Source organism: Salmo salar, chromosome ssa04 (genome assembly GCF_905237065.1).
Source record: "Salmo salar chromosome ssa04, Ssal_v3.1, whole genome shotgun sequence".
NCBI classification, from domain to species: domain Eukaryota; kingdom Metazoa; phylum Chordata; class Actinopteri; order Salmoniformes; family Salmonidae; genus Salmo; species Salmo salar.
The window spans coordinates 80,208,036-80,227,387 of NC_059445.1; the positions used below are offsets into that span (position 1 = coordinate 80,208,036).

Consider the following 19,352-nt stretch of genomic DNA (forward strand, 5'->3'; position numbering starts at 1 on the left):
GAATTGAGGCTGTTCTGAGGGCAAAAGGGGGTGCAACTCAATATTAGGAAGGTGTTCCTAATGTTTTTGTCCACACAGTGTAGATAGCTGTTGTCTTCCATGATATTGCCTACAAAAACTAATATGTGGTGTTCATGGCTTGACATTCTAGGACTAATGTTTTACTGGTCTGAAAGCTCAAATCACTTTACAAAAATAGGGAATGATCTGTAACACAATTGGCTAAATAGGTGACTGAAAATTAACTCACTAACTAGCAACTCAACAAATGTGCACACGGCAACACGGCGGCTACACGGCGGCTACACGTGGCTACACGTGGCTACACGGCGGCTACACGGCGGCTATATACATGGCTACACGGCGGCTACACGGCGGCTACACGGCGGCTACACGGCAACACGGCGGCTACACGGCGGCTACACGTGGCTACACGGCGGCTACACGGCGGCTATATACATGGCTACACGGCGGCTACACGGCGGCTACACGGCGGCTACACGTGGCTACACGGCGGCTACACGTGGCTACACAGCGGCTACACGTGGCTACACGGCAGCTATATACATGGCTACACGGCGGCTACACGTGGCTACACGGCGGCTATATACGCAGCTACACGGTGGCTATATACATGGCTACACGGCGGCTACACGCGGCTACACGGCGGCTACACGTGGCTACACGGCGGCTATATACGTGGCTATATACATGGCTACACGGCGGCTACACGGCGGCTACACGGCGGCTACACGGCGGCTACACGGCGGCTACATGGCGGCTACACGGTGGCTATATACATGGCTACACGGCGGCTACACGTGGCTACACAGCGGCTACACGGTGGCTATATACGTGGCTACATACGTGGCTACACGGCGGCTATATACATGGCTACACGGCGGCTATATACATGGCTACACGGCGGCTATATACATGGCTACACGGCGGCTACACGACTACACGGTGGCTACACGACGGCTATACACGTGGCTACACGGCGGCTATACACATGGCTACACGGCGGCTATATACATGGCTACACGGCGGCTATATACATGGCTACACGGCGGCTACACGACTACACGGCGGCTACACGACGGCTATACACATGGCTACACGGCGGCTATATACATGGCTACATGGCGGCTATATACATGGCTACACGGCGGCTACACGACTACACGGCGGCTACACGACGGCTATATACATGGCTACACGGCGGCTATATACGCGGCTACACGGCGGCTCTGCTTTGTGATTTCAAATGCGCATCTAGGCTACTTTCCGACTACGGGTGACGGAAAAAAGGATTGTGCCAGTGAAATAGAACAAGGCCACTCCTCACCGGACCAGCCAACAACAAATCACCAACTTAGTCTTGAAGTAAGATCTGGTTTTGTTGCATATGAAAGGGACTGTTATTACGTTGTTTCAATCCAATTACCATAGTAGAGGGGAAAATTGTATCTGTTTAAAGCCAGGAAAGATAGTGTACTGTACATTTTTAGTCAAGTTCAATCTTGTGCTGGCAATTCTTAATGCACTCATCTTAGAGGGAACATTGGTGACTAGGCTGGGAGGCTGGAGATGGATGTGGAGATGTGGCTGGGTACTTTGACTATAAATTACCCATTTTCCCTCTCGTGGAGGAACCAATCCAGATGAACTGGAGAGCTTGTTAATGATGCGGAGGAGAGGAGCAGGAAAGGAGGACACATCAGAATCAGTGGCTACATCTGCTGCTGAGAGACATAATGCTCTTTATATAACCATAGAAAAAGAGCTACATTGTGGAAGGACAAACATTGGACAGGATCAGGAAGTGACACTACCGCCTCATAACGTAAGGCTTAGGGAACAAACACCATGTATCTTTTAAACATGTGGGTGACAGTTTCTCTGTTTGGCTGAGAGTTACTACAGTGGGAGGATAGAGGCAGCGTACTACTGTTTGTGTTAGTATGTTAGCGTGCCAGGGTGTTGGCTGATTGGCCAGATGCATACCGATGGTGCAGTGCTCTCCGTTCCAGCCCTGTTGGCACTGACACTTTCCGTCCCGGCAGGTCCCGTGCTTTACACACAACGGGTTACAGACACGCTGGTCACATCCGGCGCCGGTCCAGCCCTCATCACAGCGACACACTCCGCCAAAACACACGCCGTGGGCGCCACAGTCCGACGAGCAAACCTCTGTGGAGGCACAGTAGCACAGTACAAAGACAGTGGATCAGCATACTAGATGAACAGAGGGAAAGGGTTTTCACAGAGGAGCTGTGGATGGACAGAGGGAAAGGGTTTTCACAGAGGAGCTGTGGCCACGGTGTGGATGGACAGAGGGAAAGGGTTTTCACAGAGGAGCTGTGGATGGACAGAGGAAAAGGGTTTTCACAGAGGAGCTGTGGATGGACAGAGGAAAAGGGTTTTCACAGAGGAGCTGTGGATGGACAGAGGAAAAGGGTTTTCACAGAGGAGCTGTGGATGGACAGAGGGAAAGGGTTTTCACAGAGGAGCTGTGGCCACGGTGTGGATGGACAGAGGGAAAGGGTTTTCACAGAGGAGCTGTGGCCACGGTGTGGATGGACAGAGGGAAAGGGTTTTCACAGAGGAGCTGTGGATGGACAGAGGAAAAGGGTTTTCACAGAGGAGCTGTGGATGGACAGAGGAAAAGGGTTTTCACAGAGGAGCTGTGGATGGACAGAGGGAAAGGGTTTTCACAGAGGAGCTGTGGCCACGGTGTGGATGGACAGAGGGAAAGGGTTTTCACAGAGGAGCTGTGGTCATGGTGACTAAGGGCGGCAGTATACACACCACCGTTCAAAAGTTTGGGGTCACTTAGAAATGTCCTTGTTTTTGAAAGAAAAACACATTTTTTGTCCATTAAAATAACATCAAATTGATCAGAGATACAGTGTATTTTTTAACATTTTATTTATTTATTTCACCTTTATTTAACCATGTAGGCTAGTTCTCATTTGCAACTGCGACCTGGGCAAAATAAAGCATAGCAGTTCGACACATACAACAACACAGAGTTACACATGGAATAAACAAAACATACAGTCAATAATACAGTAGAAAAAAGAAAACAAAAAGTCTATATACAGTGAGTGTAATGAGGTAAGATAAGGCAGTTAAGGCAATAAATAGGCCATAAATAAACAATGTGTAGACATTGTTAATGTTGTAAATGACTATTGTAGCTGGAAACGTCTGACGAAACTGACTTGCCTAGTTAAATAAAGGTAAAAAAATTAATAAAAATAGGTGTACAGAGGCCCATTATCAGCAACCATCACTCCTGTGTTCCAATGGCACGTTGTGTTAGCTAATCCAAATCTATAATCCAAATCTATAATTTTAAAAGGCAAATTGATCATTAGAAAACACTTTTGCAATTATGTTAGCAAAGCTGAAAACTGTTGTCCTGATTAAAGAAACAATAAATCTGTCCTTCTTTAGACTAGTTGAGTATCTGTAGCATCAGCATTTGTGGGTTCGATTACAGGCTCAAAATGACCAGAAACAAAGAACTTTCTTCTGAAACTCGACAGTCTATTCTTGTTCTGAGAAATTAAGGCTATTCTATGTGAGAAATTGCCAAGAAACTGAAGATCTTGTACAATGCTGTATACTACTCCCTTCACAGAACAGAGCAAACTGGCTCTAACCAGAATAGAAAGAGGAGTGGGAGGCCCCGGTGCACAACTGAGCAAGAGGACAAGTACATTAGAGTGTCTAGTTTGAGAAACAGACGCCTCACAAGTCCTCAACTGGCAGCTTCATGAAATAGTACCCGCAAAACATCAGTCTCAACGTCAACAGTGAAGAGGCGACTCCGGGATGCTGGCCTTCTAGGCAGAGTTCCTCTGTCCAGTGCCTGTGTTCTTTTGCCCATCTTAATATTTTATTTTTATTGGCCAGTCTGAGATATTGCAACTCTGCATAGAAGGCTAGCATCCCGGTTGCTGATAATGGGCCTCTGTACGCCTATGTAGATATTCCATATAAAATCTGCTGTTTCTAGCTACAATAGTCATTTACAACATTAACACTGTATTTCCGATCAATTTGATGCTATTTTAAAGGACACATTTTTTTATTTTTCTTTCAAAAACAAGGACATTTCTAAGTGACCCCAAACTTTTGAACGGTGGTGTATATAAAAAAAAAGAACTAAAGACACACATAAAAAACAACTAAAGAATAATATCGTGTGGTTGTCAGTTCCACATACATGTCAGTATATACACACAAAAATAAGGTCGCATGGGGAGAGGCGTAGTGCCATGAGGTGTCACCTACCCATGGAGCAGTCTGGTCCCATCCAGTTTGGATCGCAGCTACAGATGCCCGTGTCGGGTATGAAGGCCCCGTGTCCGTGACACTGGTCTGGGCACTGGGCCCTGGGATGCTCACAGAGGGGGCCTGCCCAGCCTGGTTTACAGTGGCACTGTCCACTTGCACAGCTACCATGGCCAGAGCAGCCAGGGTCCAAACAGTCCACTGGAACACAGAACAGCAAGAGAGACATGATGTCAATGCACCACGCTCAAAAACTTTATTAGTAGTAGTAGCAGCAGTAGAGAATAGTGAATATACTTAAAGCGGTGAATATAATGAAAGACAGGAAGTAAACGACAGCCATTACTGCTGTCTTTTTCAGTCTCTTTCTATAATCCGAACTCTCTCTAGTCCTCCATCACTGTCTCCCTCGCTCCCTTCTACCCCTCTCTTCTCTTCAACCTACTTTTGGCTCCATCTTCACTTCATCCCAGATGAGCAGAAACCCATCAGAACACAATTGAATGAATCAGATCCAGGGCAATTCTTTAAAAGCCGGATCAATAAAATGGATTCCATTCCCTTAATAAAGTTTCTGATGTATAAACCACTGCAGTCTCATCCATTCTGAAACTTAATATGGCACTAAAGTAGAGACAATTGTGTGTGTGTGTGTGTGTGTGTGTGTGTGTGTGTGTGTGTGTGTGTGTGTGTGTGTGTGTGTGTGTGTGTGTGTGTGTGTGTGTGTGCGTGTGCGTGTGCGTGTGCGTGTATCCGAGAGTGTGTGTGAACGAGTGTGTATGTGAACGAGTGTGTGTGTGTGAATGAGTGTGTATGTGATAGGGATAAGCTCTATTCTAGCACTTACCTTCCTCACAGGTGTCGCCACGGTAACCGGCGGAGCATGTGCAAGAGCCCTCGGAGCAGGTGCCGTGGCCGTTACACTCTGGGTCAATGCACTGGCCCACTGAGACATCACACTCTGGACCCTTCCATCCGCTGTAGCAGATACACAAGCCCTTGTCATATTGGCCATTCCCACTGCAGAGGACTGGGCAGGCAGCTAGACAGGAGAAATGAGAGACACAGCAGGTAAGACGAGGTGCAAGACAGCGGCTTCCCATCCTGTTCCATTTTTATATATGGATTAGTGAGTCACTCATGTTGAGATTGTCATTTTGGACATGACTCAAAATAACTCACGGTGTCTCTTTTTATGAGTTTAAAGATAGGGGTAAAATATTCTATATTATAAACTGGGTGGTTCGAGCCCTGAATGCTGATTGGCTGAAAGAAAAGCTATATCAGACTGTATACCATGGGTATGACAAAACATTTATTTTTACTGTTCTAATTACGTTGATAACCAGTTTATAATAGCAATTAGGCACCTCGGAGGTTTGTGGTATATGGCCAATATACCACGGCTAAGGGCTGTGTCCATAAGAACAGCCCTTAGCCGTGGTATATTGGCCATATACCACACCCCCTCTGGCCTTATTGCTTAATTATAAACTGGGTGGTTTGAGCCCTGAATGCTGATTGGTTGAACAGCTAAGGGCTGTATCCATGCACTCCGCGTTGCGTCGTGAGTAAGAACAGCCCTTAGCCGTGGTATATTGGCCATAAATAACACATCCTCTGGCCTTATTGCTTAAATATACCTATACAATACCTATAATATATACCTATACAATACCTATAATATATACCTATACAATACCTATAATATATACCTATACAATACCTATAATATATACCTATACAACACCTATAATATACCTATACAATACCTATAATATACCTATACAATATCTATAATATATACCTATACAATACCTATAATATATACCTATACAATACCTATAATATACCTATACAATACCTATAATATACCTATACAATACCTATAATATATACCTATACAATACCTATAATATACCTATACAATACCTATAATATATACCTATACAATACCTATAATATATACCTATACAATACCTATAATATATACCTATACAACACCTATAATATACCTATACAATACCTATAATATACCTATACAATATCTATAATATATAGCTATACAATATCTATAATATATACCTATACAATACCTATAATATATACCTATACAACACCTATAATATACCTATACAACACCTATAATATACCTATACAATACCTATAATATACCTATACAATATCTATAATATACCTATACAATACCTATAATATATACCTATACAATACCTATAATACATACCTATACAATACCTATAATATATACCTATACAATACCTATAATATATACCTATACAACACCTATAATATATACCTATACAATACCTATAATATATACCTATACAATACCTATAATATATACCTATACAATACCTATAATATATACCTATACAATACCTATAATATACCTATACAATACCTATAATATACCTATACAATTCCTATAATATACCTATACAATATCTATAATATATACCTATACAATATCTATAATATACCTATACAATACCTATAATATATACCTATACAATACCTATAATATACCTATACAATACCTATAATATATACCTATACAATACCTATAATATGCCTATACAAACCAATATAATCTAGGTGATAACAAAGTTCGTACCTTTGGCACAATCCATGCCATGGAACCCTGGGAAGCAGTGGCACACACCCGACATACACTCTCCGTTTCCATGGCAATTCTGCGGGCATTCTTGCACTGAATCTAAGATTGAACAGCAAGGATTGAAACAGACAAGATATTATTATAACCAAAGACTGTATATATGAATATATTATTATAACCAAATATATATGAATATATTATTATTGAATCCAAATATATATGAATATATTATTATTGAATCCAAATATACATGAATATATTATTATTATAACCAAATATATATTAATATATTATTATTAAATCCAAATATATATTAATATATTATTATTATAACCAAATATATATTAATGATGAAATATTATATACAATAGAGAAGGATGTGATTGTTCCCTCTCCTTCTCCCTCCTCTATTATCCCTCTCCCTCCCCCTCCTCTATTATCCCTCTCCTTCTCCCTCCTCTATTATCACTCTCCTTCTCCCTGCTCTAATATCCCTCTCCCTCCTCTATTATCCCTCTCCTTCTCCCTCCTCTAATATCCCTCTCCTTCTCCCTGCTCTAATATCCCTCTCCCTCCTCTATTATCCCTCTCCTTCTCCCTCCTCTATTATCCCTCTCCTTCTCCCTCCTCTAATATCCCTCTCCTTCTCCCTGCTCTAATATCCCTCTCCCTCCTCTATTATCCCTCTCCTTCTCCCTCCTCTATTATCCCTCTCCTTCTCCCTCCTCTATTATCCCTCTCCTTCTCCCTCCTCTATTATCCCTCTCCTTCTCCCTGCTCTATTATCCCTCTCCTTATCCCTCCTCTATTATCCCTCTCCTTCTCCCTCCTCTATTATCCCTCTCCCTCTCCCTCCTCTAATATCCCTCTCCTTCCTCCTCCTCTAATATCCCTCTCCTTCTCCCTCCTCTATTATCCCTCTCCTTCTCCCTCCTCTAATATCCCTCTCCCTCTCCCTCCTCTATTATCCCTCTCCTTCTACCTGCTCTAATATCCCTCTCCCTCTCCCTCCTCTATTATCCCTCTCCTTCTACCTGCTCTAATATCCCTCTCCCTCCTCTATTATCCCTCTCCTTCTCCCTCCTCTAATATCCCTCTCCTTCTCCCTCCTCTATTATCCCTCTCCTTCTCCCTCCTCTATTATCCCTCTCCTTCTCCCTCCTCTATTATCCCTCTCCCTCTCCCTCCTCTATTATCCCTCTCCTTCTCCCTCCTCTAATATCCCTCTCCTTCTCCCTGCTCTATTATCCCTCTCCTTCTCCCTCCTCTATTATCCCTCTCCCTCCTCTAATATCCCTCTCCTTCTCCCTCCTCTATTATCCCTCTCCTTCTCCCTCCTCTATTATCCCTCTCCCTCTCCCTCCTCTATTATCCCTCTCCTTCTCCCTCCTCTAATATCCCTCTCCTTCTTCCTGCTCTATTATCCCTCTCCTCCCTCCTCTATTATCCCTCTCCTTCTCCCTCCACTTATATCGCTCTCCTTCTCCCTCCTCTATTATCCCTCTCCTTCTCCCTCCTCTATTTCCCTCTCCTTCTCCCTCCTTTTATATCCCTCTCATTCTCACTCCTCTATTATCCCTCTCCTTCTCCCTCCTCTATTATCCCTCTCCTTATCCCTCCTCTATTATCCCTCTCCCTCCTCTATTATCCCTCTCCTTCTCCCTCCTCTATTATCCCTCTCCTTCTCCCTCCTCTATTATCCCTCTCCTTCTCCCTCCTCTATTATGCCTCTCCTTCTCCCTCCTCTATTATCCCTCTCCTTCTCCCTCCTCTATTATCCCTCTCCTTCTCCCTCCTCTATTCTCCCTCTCCTTATCCCTCCTCTATTATCCCTCTCCCTCCTCTATTATCCCTCTCCTTCTCCCTCCTCTATTATCCCTCTCCCTCCTCTAATATCCCTCTCCTTCTCCCTCCTCTAATATCCCTCTCCTTCTCCCTCCTCTATTATCCCTCTCCTTCTCCCTGCTCTATTATCCCTCTCCTTCTCCCTACTCTATTATCCCTCTCCTTCTCCCTCCTCTATTATCCCTCTCCTTCTCCCTCCTCTATTATCCCTCTCCCTCCTCTAATATCCCTCTCCTTCTCCCTCCTCTAATATCCCTCTCCTTATCCCTCCTCTATTATCCCTCTCCGTCTCCCTCCTCTATTATCCATCTCCTTCTCCCTGCTCTATTATCCCTCTCCTTCTCCGTCCTCTATTATCCCTCTCCTTCTCCCTCCTCTATTATCCCTCTCCTTCCTCCTCCTCTAATATCCCTCTCCTTCTCCCTCCTCTATTACCCATCTCCTTCTCCCTGCTCTATTATCCCTCTCCTTCTCCGTCCTCTATTATCCCTCTCATTCTCCCTCCTCTATTATCCCTCTCCTTCCTCCTCCTCTAATATCCCTCTCCTTCTCCCTCCTCTATTACCCATCTCCTTCTCCCTGCTCTATTATCCCTCTCCTTCTCCGTCCTCTATTATCCCTCTCCTTCTCCCTCCTCTATTATCCCTCTCCTTCCTCCTCCTCTAATATCCCTCTCCTTCTCCCTCCTCTATTACCCATCTCCTTCTCCCTCCTCTAATATCCCTCTCCTTCTCCCTCCTCTAATATCCCTCTCCTTCTCCCTCCTCTATTATCCCTCTACTTATCCCTCCTCTATTATCCCTCTCCTTCTCCCTCCTCTAATATCCCTCTCCTTCTCCCTCCTCTATTATCCCTCTCCTTCTCCCTCCTCTATTATCCCTCTCCTTCTCCCTCCTCTATTATCCCTCTCCTTCTCCCTCCTCTATTATCCCTCTCCTTCCTCCTCCTCTAATATCCCTCTCCTTCTCCCTCCTCTATTACCCATCTCCTTCTCCCTGCTCTATTATCCCTCTCCTTCTCCCTCCTCTATTATCCCTCTCCTTCCTCCTCCTCTAATATCCCTCTCCTTCTCCCTCCTCTAATATCCCTCTCCTTCTCCCTCCTCTAATATCCCTCTCCTTCTCCCTCCTCTAATATCCCTCTCCTTCTCCCTCCTCTATTATCCCTCTACTTATCCCTCCTCTATTATCCCTCTCCTTCCTCCTCCTCTAATATCCCTCTCCTTCTCCCTCCTCTAATATCCCTCTCCTTCTCCCTCCTCTAATATCCCTCTCCTTCTCCCTCCTCTAATATCCCTCTCCTTCTCCCTCCTCTATTATCCCTCTACTTATCCCTCCTCTATTATCCCTCTCCTTCTCCCTGCTCTATTATCCCTCTCCTTCCTCCTCCTCTATTATCCCTCTCCTTCTCCCTCCTCTATTATCCCTCTCCCTCCTCTAATATCCCTCTCCTTCTCCCTCCTCTATTATCCCTCTCCTTCTCCCTCCTCTATTATCCCTCTCCCTCCTCTAATATCCCTCTCCTTCTCCCTCCTCTATTATCCATCTCCTTCTCCCTCCTCTAATATCCCTCTCCTTCTCCCTCCTCTAATATCCCTCTCCTTCTCCCTCCTCTATTATCCATCTCCTTCTCCCTCCTCTAATATCCCTCTCCTTCTCCCTCCTCTAATATCCCTCTCCTTCTCCCTCCTCTATTATCCCTCTCCTTCTCCCTCCTCTAATATCCCTCTCCTTATCCCTCCTCTATTATCCCTCTCCAGTTTTGATCAGGCAGACTCCTTCCCTCATCACCTCTTACCTCCCTACCGTTCATAATTAGATATGTCTAAATAATTAACAGTCATTAAAGTTTTACTGAAGTCTGAACCTGCTAGCCTTTCTATAGCTAATATAATAGTCTGTTAAAATAGAGTTTAACGCAGAATGTCTAGTGTTTGACGGAAGAATGAACTTGGGCACTACACTGGGTAAGCCAGATCCTGGCAGTAAGTAATACATGCATCTGTTGAGATTTAGGAATTCTTATTACCACTGTTTATCTGTAAACATCCATTAGCAGAGAGACAATTAGCTAAGAAATAAAAAATGCACTGCACCGATAATTGAAAATGCCTCTGTGGCGTGACTGTCTAACACATGATTTAAATGATTCAGTATACTACAACTTCTTAGCTTGGCCCAAATGTCCTCACACCCCTTCGTTCTCCATAATTACACCAGTACTCATCCCCACTGCAGAGGTAAGTACAGTATCTGTAATTGAATTGCTTGGATCACTCAGTGTCCCCATGGCAGTACGGCAGTGGGAGAGGATACTCCAGCCACCGCTGTGTGTCGTGTGTGCTTCCCCACGGACGATTACAGGTTTACGGAAGTATCAAAGGCAAATGAACAACGAGCAGATTCGTATTCATATACTAAAAGAGTCTACTGTATGAATACAAAACGCTGGCTTTGACCTCATGTATATCAATGTGTGTCTTTAGGCTGACTTGCACAGGGCAGAGTTAGGAGCTACAGTTGCCAAGCTAAGCCATCCATCTTTGCTCTCTTCCTCCTCTCTTTCAGTCAAGGTGAAGGTCCGGTTCTGTTCTCTTGGCCTGGGTTCTCTTCTCAGCAGCATCCTCCTCAGAGAATGTTATCATTCAAATTGATCTCTAAATCAAAGAGGTTGTGTGATGCTTTTACTGCAGCAGAGCAGAGCCTACACGTGTGGACATAGTGGTTCTCTTTCATGGGGGCTCCAGAGAGTCACGAATACTTCAAAAACCAAAGTGAGTGGAAACATTTGCTGTGTTTTTACCTCTTGTTTGTTCTCAGCTGTTGCGTGCTCGTCTAGTGTTCAGGGATGGCCAACTGTGTGACAGGCGCTGTGTGCAGACGGAGAGGACTCCACAGGGATGTCTTTTATGACTCAATCTCTATCCTTTCCAACACTTTTATCAGTGCTCACTCCCAATATCAGTCTAAGCCTATCAGACCAACAGGGATGCAATCCTGGAATGGTGAATTTGTAAAACTCACTCAGAGGTGTTACTTAGTACCAGAATCCTAAATGTTCCGCCCTGGCTTTACAAGGAGAATATAGAAGTGTAAAGCAAGCAGGTAAATATCATAACAGCACCCACCTAGAGCCATGGTGCTGAAGGAGACAGACTCCTTGTCCTTGCCGTCGTTGTAGAAGGCCAGATGCCAGGTGCCAGGGTCCAGGTACTGAACAAAGATGGCCTCATTCAGAACCACCGTGTGGATGCTGCGGCGCTCCCGAGGAGACTCCACCACGCTCCACTTCTCCTTCCCGTCCAGACGCTCCATGTAGTCATACTGAATACAGAGAACAGGGTTAGGGGTTAGAGAGGCAGGGAGGGACAGCAGAGAGAACAGGGTTAGGGGTTAGACAGGCAGGGAGGGACAGCAGAGAGAACAGGGTTAGGGGTTAGACAGGCAGGGACAGCAGAGAGAACAGGGTTAGTGAGGGAGAGAGGGAGGGAGGGACAGCAGAGAGAACAGGGTTAGTGGTTAGAGAGGGAGGGAGGGACAACAGAGAGAACAGGGTTAGTGAGGGAGAGAGGGAGGGAGGGACAATAGAGAGAACAGGGTTAGTGAGGGAGAGAGGGACAACAGAGAGAACAGGGTTAGTGAGGGAGAGAGGGAGGGAGGGACAGCAGAGAGAACAGGGTTAGTGAGGGAGAGAGGGAGGGAGGGACAGCAGAGAGAACAGGGTTAGTGAGGGAGAGAGGGAGGGAGGGACAGCAGAGAGAACAGGGTTAGTGAGGGAGAGAGGGAGAGAGGGAGGGAGGGACAGCAGAGAGAACAGGGTTAGTGAGGGAGAGAGGCAGGGAGGGACAGCAGAGAGAACAGGGTTAGTGAGGGAGAGAGGCAGGGAGGGACAGCAGAGAGAACAGGGTTAGTGGTTAGTGAGGGAGAGAGGGACAGCAGAGAGAACAGGGTTAGTGAGGGAGAGAGGGAGGGAGGGACAGCAGAGAGAACAGGGTTAGTGAGGGAGAGAGGGAGGGAGGGAGGGAGGGAGGGAGGGAGGGAGGGAGGGAGGGAGGGAGGGAGGGAGGGAGGGAGGGAGGGAGGGAGGGAGGGACAGCAGAGAGAACAGGGTTAGAGAGGGAGAGAGGGAGAGAGGGACAGCAGAGAGAACAGGGTTAGTGAGGGAGGGAGGGAGGGAGGGACAGCAGAGAGAACAGGGTTAGTGAGGGAGAGAGGGAGGGAGGGAGGGACAGCAGAGAGAACAGGGTTAGTGAGGGAGAGAGGGAGGGAGGGACAGCAGAGAGAACAGGGTTAGTGAGGGAGAGAGGGAGGGAGGGACAGCAGAGAGAACAGGGTTAGTGAGGGAGAGAGGGAGAGAGGGACAACAGAGAGAACAGGGTTAGTGAGGGAGAGAGGCAGGGAGGGAGGGACAGCAGAGAGAACAGGGTTAGAGAGGGAGAGAGGGAGGGAGGGACAACAGAGAGAACAGGGTTAGTGAGGGAGAGAGGCAGGGAGGGACAGCAGAGAGAACAGGGTTAGTGAGGGAGAGAGGGAGGGAGGGACAGCAGAGAGAACAGGGTTAGTGAGGGAGAGAGGGAGGGAGGGACAGCAGAGAGAACAGGGTTAGTGAGGGAGAGAGGTAGGGAGGGACAGCAGAGAGAACAGGGTTAGTGAGGGAGAGAGGGAGGGAGGGACAGCAGAGAGAACAGGGTTAGTGAGGGAGAGAGGGAGGGAGGGACAGCAGAGAGAACAGGGTTAGTGAGGGAGAGAGGGAGGGAGGGACAGCAGAGAGAACAGGGTTAGTGAGGGAGAGAGGGACAACAGAGAGAACAGGGTTAGTGAGGGAGAGAGGGAGGGAGGGACAACAGAGAGAACAGGGTTAGTGAGGGAGAGAGGCAGGGAGGGACAACAGAGAGAACAGGGTTAGTGAGGGAGAGAGGGAGGGAGGGACAGCAGAGAGAACAGGGTTAGTGAGGGAGAGAGGGAGAGAGGGACAGCAGAGAGAACAGGGTTAGTGAGGGAGAGAGGGAGAGAGGGACAACAGAGAGAACAGGGTTAGTGAGGGAGAGAGGGAGAGAGGGACAACAGAGAGAACAGGGTTAGTGAGGGTCAGAGGGAGAGAGGGACAACAGAGAGAACAGGGTTAGTGAGGGAGGGAGAGAGGGAGGGAGGGAGGGAGGGACAGCAGAGAGAACAGGGTTAGTGAGGGAGAGAGGGAGAGAGGGACAACAGAGAGAACAGGGTTAGTTGCTGGGTACCTGTGCGTGGGAGGGGGGCAGGCCCTTGCGGATGTACACCCCAAAGAGTGCGTCTTTGCCCAGGGAGATGTTGAACTTGAGGAACAGGGGCTGGCGGAGGTGTAGTAAGGAGCGCCAGAACACTCCTGGGGGGACATCCTGGCTCAGCCGCCGACCTACCTCCAGCTCACCTGTACTTATACTAGTGTTCCTGTACACCCATGGTCCTGAGAGATGGAGGTAGGGAGGGAGGGAGGGAGAGAGGGGGAGGGAAGGATAGGAGAGAGAGATGGAGGAGAGAGGGAGGGCGGGAGAGGAGAGAGAGATGGAGGAGAGAGAGAGGGAGGGAGAGGAGAGAGAGAAGATGGAGGAGAGAGAGGGCAAAAAAGGAGAGACAGAGAGGGAGAGAGAGGAGAGAGAGGGAGAAAAAGGAGACAGAGAGAGGGAGGGAGAGGAGAGAGAGGGAGAAAAAGGAGACAGAGAGAGGGAGGGAGAGGAGAGAGAGGGAGAAAAAGGAGAGAGAGAGAAAAAGGAGAGCGAGAGGGAGAGGAGGGAGAGGAGAGAGAGGGAGGAAGATGAGAGAGAGGGAGAGGAGAGAGAGATGGAGGAGAGAGAGGGTGAAAAAGGAGAGAGAGAGAAAAAGGAGAGCGAGAGGGAGAGGAGAGAGAGGAGAGAGAGGGAGGAAGATGAGAGAGAGGGAGAGGAGAGAGAGATGGAGGAGAGAGAGGGTGAAAAAGGAGAGAGAGAGAGGGAGGGAGAGGAGAGAGGGAGAAAAAGGAGAGAGAGAAAGGGAGGGAGAGGAGAGAGGGAGAAAAATGAGAGAGAGAGGGAGGGAGAGGAGAGAGAGGGAGAAAAGGAGAGAGAGAGGGAGGGAGAGGAGAGAGAGGGAGAAAAAGGAGAGAGAGCGAGGGAGGGAGAGGAGAGAGAGGGAGAGGAGAGAGAGGAGAGAGAGAGGGAGGGAGAGGAGAGAGAGGGAGAGGAGAGAGGAGAGAGAGGGAGAAAAAGGAGAGAGAGAGGGAGGGAGAGAGAGGGAGAGGAGAGAGAGGAGATAGGGGGGAAAAGGAGAAAGAGAGGGAGGGAGAGGAGAGAGAGGGAGAAAAAGGAGAGAGAGAGAGAGGGAGGGAGAGGAGAGAGAGGGAGAGGAGAGGAGAGAGAGAGGGAGAGAGAGAGAGGAGAGAGAGAGACAGACAGATGTACCTCAGATCTCTATTGACAGAACACATCTGCTGTGATAAGTAGAACATCAACCTCTCCAGCTTATGGAGATGCAATGTAAATATTTGTGTTACATAGCAGGAAAAAACAAACACAGAGATGTCGTACAAGGTGTTTAGTTATGACACTAATAATCATTTTACACTGTAAAAGGTTTATAGATGGAAGTTTCCATAGCAGTACTATAGAATGAGGCTCCGTTTCCCTGTGGGGACAGTGAGGAAGTAAAGATCTGCTGTCATTATTCTCCTTCCTCGGAGCGGGGTAGGATAATATTCCCAGACCTGTTGGTCATGAAGTCCTCATGGGACTGAGGAGGGTGACAGTAGTGAAGGCTTGTTAAATCATTATAGTCCTCCATAGTGCAACATAGCTCCCCTTAAAAACACTTGACAAATTGCTGCAAGTGTTGCTATCCCCCATTTTGAGTAGTTAACCCATAATAATTTGATATTTTCCTAGCTGAGAAACCTCTGGCTGCATTAAAAATAGATAAGGGAGAGAGAGAGAGAGAGAGAAGAAGGGAGATAACAAAGGGAGAGAGAGAGAGAGAGACGAGGTCTTGGGTAGCGATGTGTTCCTCCCACAGCATTAAGGAAGGGGTGTTATTCCTCCTAAATGCATCAGGCAGATCTGCAGTGGAACCGCCAGAGTCCTGACAGTGACGATCACAGCATACATATATCAGCATTAACCACAATGCTCTGGTTGGCCTCCAGAACAGTCTGTATAAACACAATGCTCTGGTTGGCCTCCAGAACAGTCTGTATAACCACAATGCTCTGGTTGGCCTCCAGAACAGCCTTATAACCACAATGCTCTGGTTGGCCTCCAGAACAGCCTTATAACCACAATGCTCTGGTTGGCCTCCAGAACAGTCTGTATAACCACAATGCTCTGGTTGGCCTCCAGAACAGCCTTATAACCACAATGCTCTGGTTGGCCTCCAGAACAGCCTTATAACCACAATGCTCTGGTTGGCCTCCAGAACAGTCTGTATAACCACAATGCTCTGGTTGGCCTCCAGAACAGTCTGTATAACCACAATGCTCTGGTTGGCCTCCAGAACAGTCTGTATAACCACAATGCTCTGGTTGGCCTCCAGAACAGTCTGTATAACCACAATGCTCTGGTTGGCCTCCAGAACAGTCTGTATAACCACAATGCTCTGGTTGGCCTCCAGAACAGCCTTATAACCACAATGCTCTGGTTGGCCTCCAGAACAGTCTGTATAACCACAATGCTCTGGTTGGCCTCCAGAACAGTCTGTATAACCACAATGCTCTGGTTGGCCTCCAGAACAGCCTTATAACCACAATGCTCTGGTTGGCCTCCAGAACAGTCTGTATAACCACAATGCTCTGGTTGGCCTCCAGAACAGTCTGTATAACCACAATGCTCTGGTTGGCCTCCAGAACAGTCTGTATAACCACAATGCTCTGGTTGGCCTCCAGAACAGTCTGTATAACCACAATGCTCTGGTTGGCCTCCAGAACAGTCTGTATAACCACAATGCTCTGGTTGGCCTCCAGAACAGCCTTATAACCACAATGCTCTGGTTGGCCTCCAGAACAGTCTGTATAACCACAATGCTCTGGTTGGCCTCCAGAACAGTCTGTATAACCACAATGCTCTGGTTGGCCTCCAGAACAGTCTGTATAACCACAATGCTCTGGTTGGCCTCCAGAACAGTCTGTATAACCACAATGCTCTGGTTGGCCTCCAGAACAGTCTACATCTCCTTCTCTCTGGCTGTACTGCAGAGATCACCTCACCTCCTGTAGACACCAGGATCCAAGCCCCAGAGTTAGGGGAGGCATCAACAATTTAGTCTGAAGTCTGCCACAACACAGTCTTATGTAAAACTGTTGCCAGTGCCGCCGAACCCCAGGAGAGCCCAACCAGAATGCTGAATCTTCCCAGTGAAGAAGGGTTTGGTGCCATTACCAACAGATGACAGATGTGCACTCACTCAGATCTTGCCCTTTCCACAACCTTCTCTAATGACATGAAGCCCAGGCAAATTCAAAACACTCAATTTCAGCGTCTGACTTGAACAAACTAGCTTGGCCCAGACGGGCAGTGTGCGACTGTCTGTTGGCTCATGAGACAGCTCGTAGTTGGCGGCTCCTCAGAACCACTCCAGAGAACCTCCATCAAAGCCGACGCTTGGAAAAACCCTTCAGAGAGCGGTTTCACAGCACCTTCCACCCACGCTACGCCTCCTCTCGCTGGATTACATGGTGTTGTTACAGTCCTCCTAAATTAAGACGGCCAGCCAATTCCACAGCCTGAAGGGAGGGATATGGTTTTAGCAGAAATCAAACGAATGTGCATTGGTATGAGGGAGGAATTACTAAGGATTTATCTGAGAGCTTGTTTTCTCATTTTTTACTAGTTAGCAGGGAAATTGCGACATTACGGCAACATGGTGGACAGACGGTGAGCCTTGTGTCATTTTTAGATTAGGCGCCGACTGCAAACGTCGAACTACAAGGTAAATAATCTGAGTTGTAATGCGATTGGCAACGTTCCTTTAATAGAACCTGTGTACACTCTGTTGATGTAATTACAATTCTAGAACAGCTATGCACCAGACAGGGTAAGCTCCACTATAACTCAAACAGGAGAACTAGTTGTAATTTGTTCACTAACGAATGAAAGCCAGGGTCTTCTTGCTCTTTCTCTGTCTGTTACATTAGCAGGCTGTACATTTGTACTACATGCTACCTTCAAATTCATAATCTAGCCCAGAGCTACCAGAACAGTTTATTCTGCAGGCCTCACTAGTTGTTAGAGCCCCAGTCTCCAGTCATCCATGTAGCCTCAGTGTAGTGTAGAGGAGGGTTTCAGCACCATGGCCAGGGGCAGTAGCCATGCAGACTCTGGCTGTTCTTACCTCTGCCTCCGGAGGGCACTGTTGCCACGTCGCTGATGCCCGGCAGCTCAGTGCTCAGGCCGTTGTTGATCAGGTGCCCATCAGCCGGCTTCAGCTGCCAGTTGAGCCCTAACAAGTTTAGAGCTGAGAGAGAGAGAGAGAGAGAGAAACGAGAGAGAAAAACGAGAGAGAAAAACGAGAGAAAGAGAGAGAGAGAGAGAGAGAGAGAGAAACGAGAGAGAAAAACGAGAAAAAGAGAGAGAAAGAGAGATAGAGAAAAAAAATAGAATGTGACATGTCCAAGATGGCGCTGCAGTAGGACGTGTTGATCTGTCTCTGTCTTTGTCTTTTCCTGTGTACATAGCCGGTCTTTTTCGTATACATCTTAATCTCACTTTCTATCTACTAAGTAAATATACTTTCCTGCAACCCGCCTCACCCAATGTGGTACGGATCTGCTATTTTTATTCCTTACAACTGGAACTTCCATCAGGAGCTAGCCAGCTAACTAGCTACTAGTCTTTGTTAGCTACGGCTAGCGATCCTCGCCTTCCTTTCCCCGTCATCAGCCAGCCTTCGCTTGGACAACACCTGCCAATCTGCACAGCACGATATCAACCCAGAGCATATCGGACTGCTTCTCTCTACCATATCACCGGATTCCTGCCGCTCTGGATCATTACACCGGATCATTACTCCGGATCATCGCAGCTAGCTAGCTGCAAACGAATGGCTACTGTTAGCTAATGCCTCTGTCCCAAAGAAAGCACCAGCTAGCCTTGAGCTAGCCTCGAGCTAGGCCCATCTCCCGGCTAGCCGAAGAGGTCCACCAGCTAATTCTTGGGCTACAATTCCTCTTTTGCCAACTGGCCTGGACCCTTTATTGTCGACACGGATCCCCGCCGATCCATCACGACTGGATTGCGGTCCCAACTGGCTATTCTGTTACGATGTCGCCGAAGAATCAGCTACTAGCCCCGGCCCGCTAGCTGTTCTGATCGCTGTGTCCCCTGCTTGCCTAGCGTTGTAGTGACTACCGAACGGCACCCTGACTCACCTATTGCTGCTCTTTTGACCCTATGATCACTCGGCTACACAGCTGATGGCCCCTGGACTGTTTCAATGACATTGTACCTCATTTTGTTTACCTGTCGGCCCCAGCCTCAAACTCAGGTCCTGTATGTGCCTAACAGACCCTCTCTGCCCATTCATCGCCATTTACCCGTTGTTGTCTTAGGTCTCCTGATCAACACCTG

General features: G+C 47.3%; 1 protein-coding gene across 2 annotated transcripts in view; it reads right to left on the reverse strand.

Annotated features, from left to right (window-relative positions):
- LOC106603922 (teneurin-2) overlaps positions 1 to 19,352 on the reverse strand; it is a 129,269-nt gene that overhangs the window by 32,636 nt on the left and 77,281 nt on the right. For both annotated transcript variants that reach the window (XM_045717387.1, XM_045717388.1), the window contains 7 exons: positions 18,118 to 18,240; positions 14,025 to 14,230; positions 11,916 to 12,111; positions 6,941 to 7,042; positions 5,153 to 5,347; positions 4,306 to 4,506; positions 2,008 to 2,193 (listed from right to left, as the gene is read on the reverse strand). In XM_045717387.1, coding sequence (XP_045573343.1) covers positions 2,008 to 2,193; positions 4,306 to 4,506; positions 5,153 to 5,347; positions 6,941 to 7,042; positions 11,916 to 12,111; positions 14,025 to 14,230; positions 18,118 to 18,240 — 1,209 coding nt within the window. The remainder of the gene's footprint in view (positions 1 to 2,007; positions 2,194 to 4,305; positions 4,507 to 5,152; positions 5,348 to 6,940; positions 7,043 to 11,915; positions 12,112 to 14,024; positions 14,231 to 18,117; positions 18,241 to 19,352) is intronic.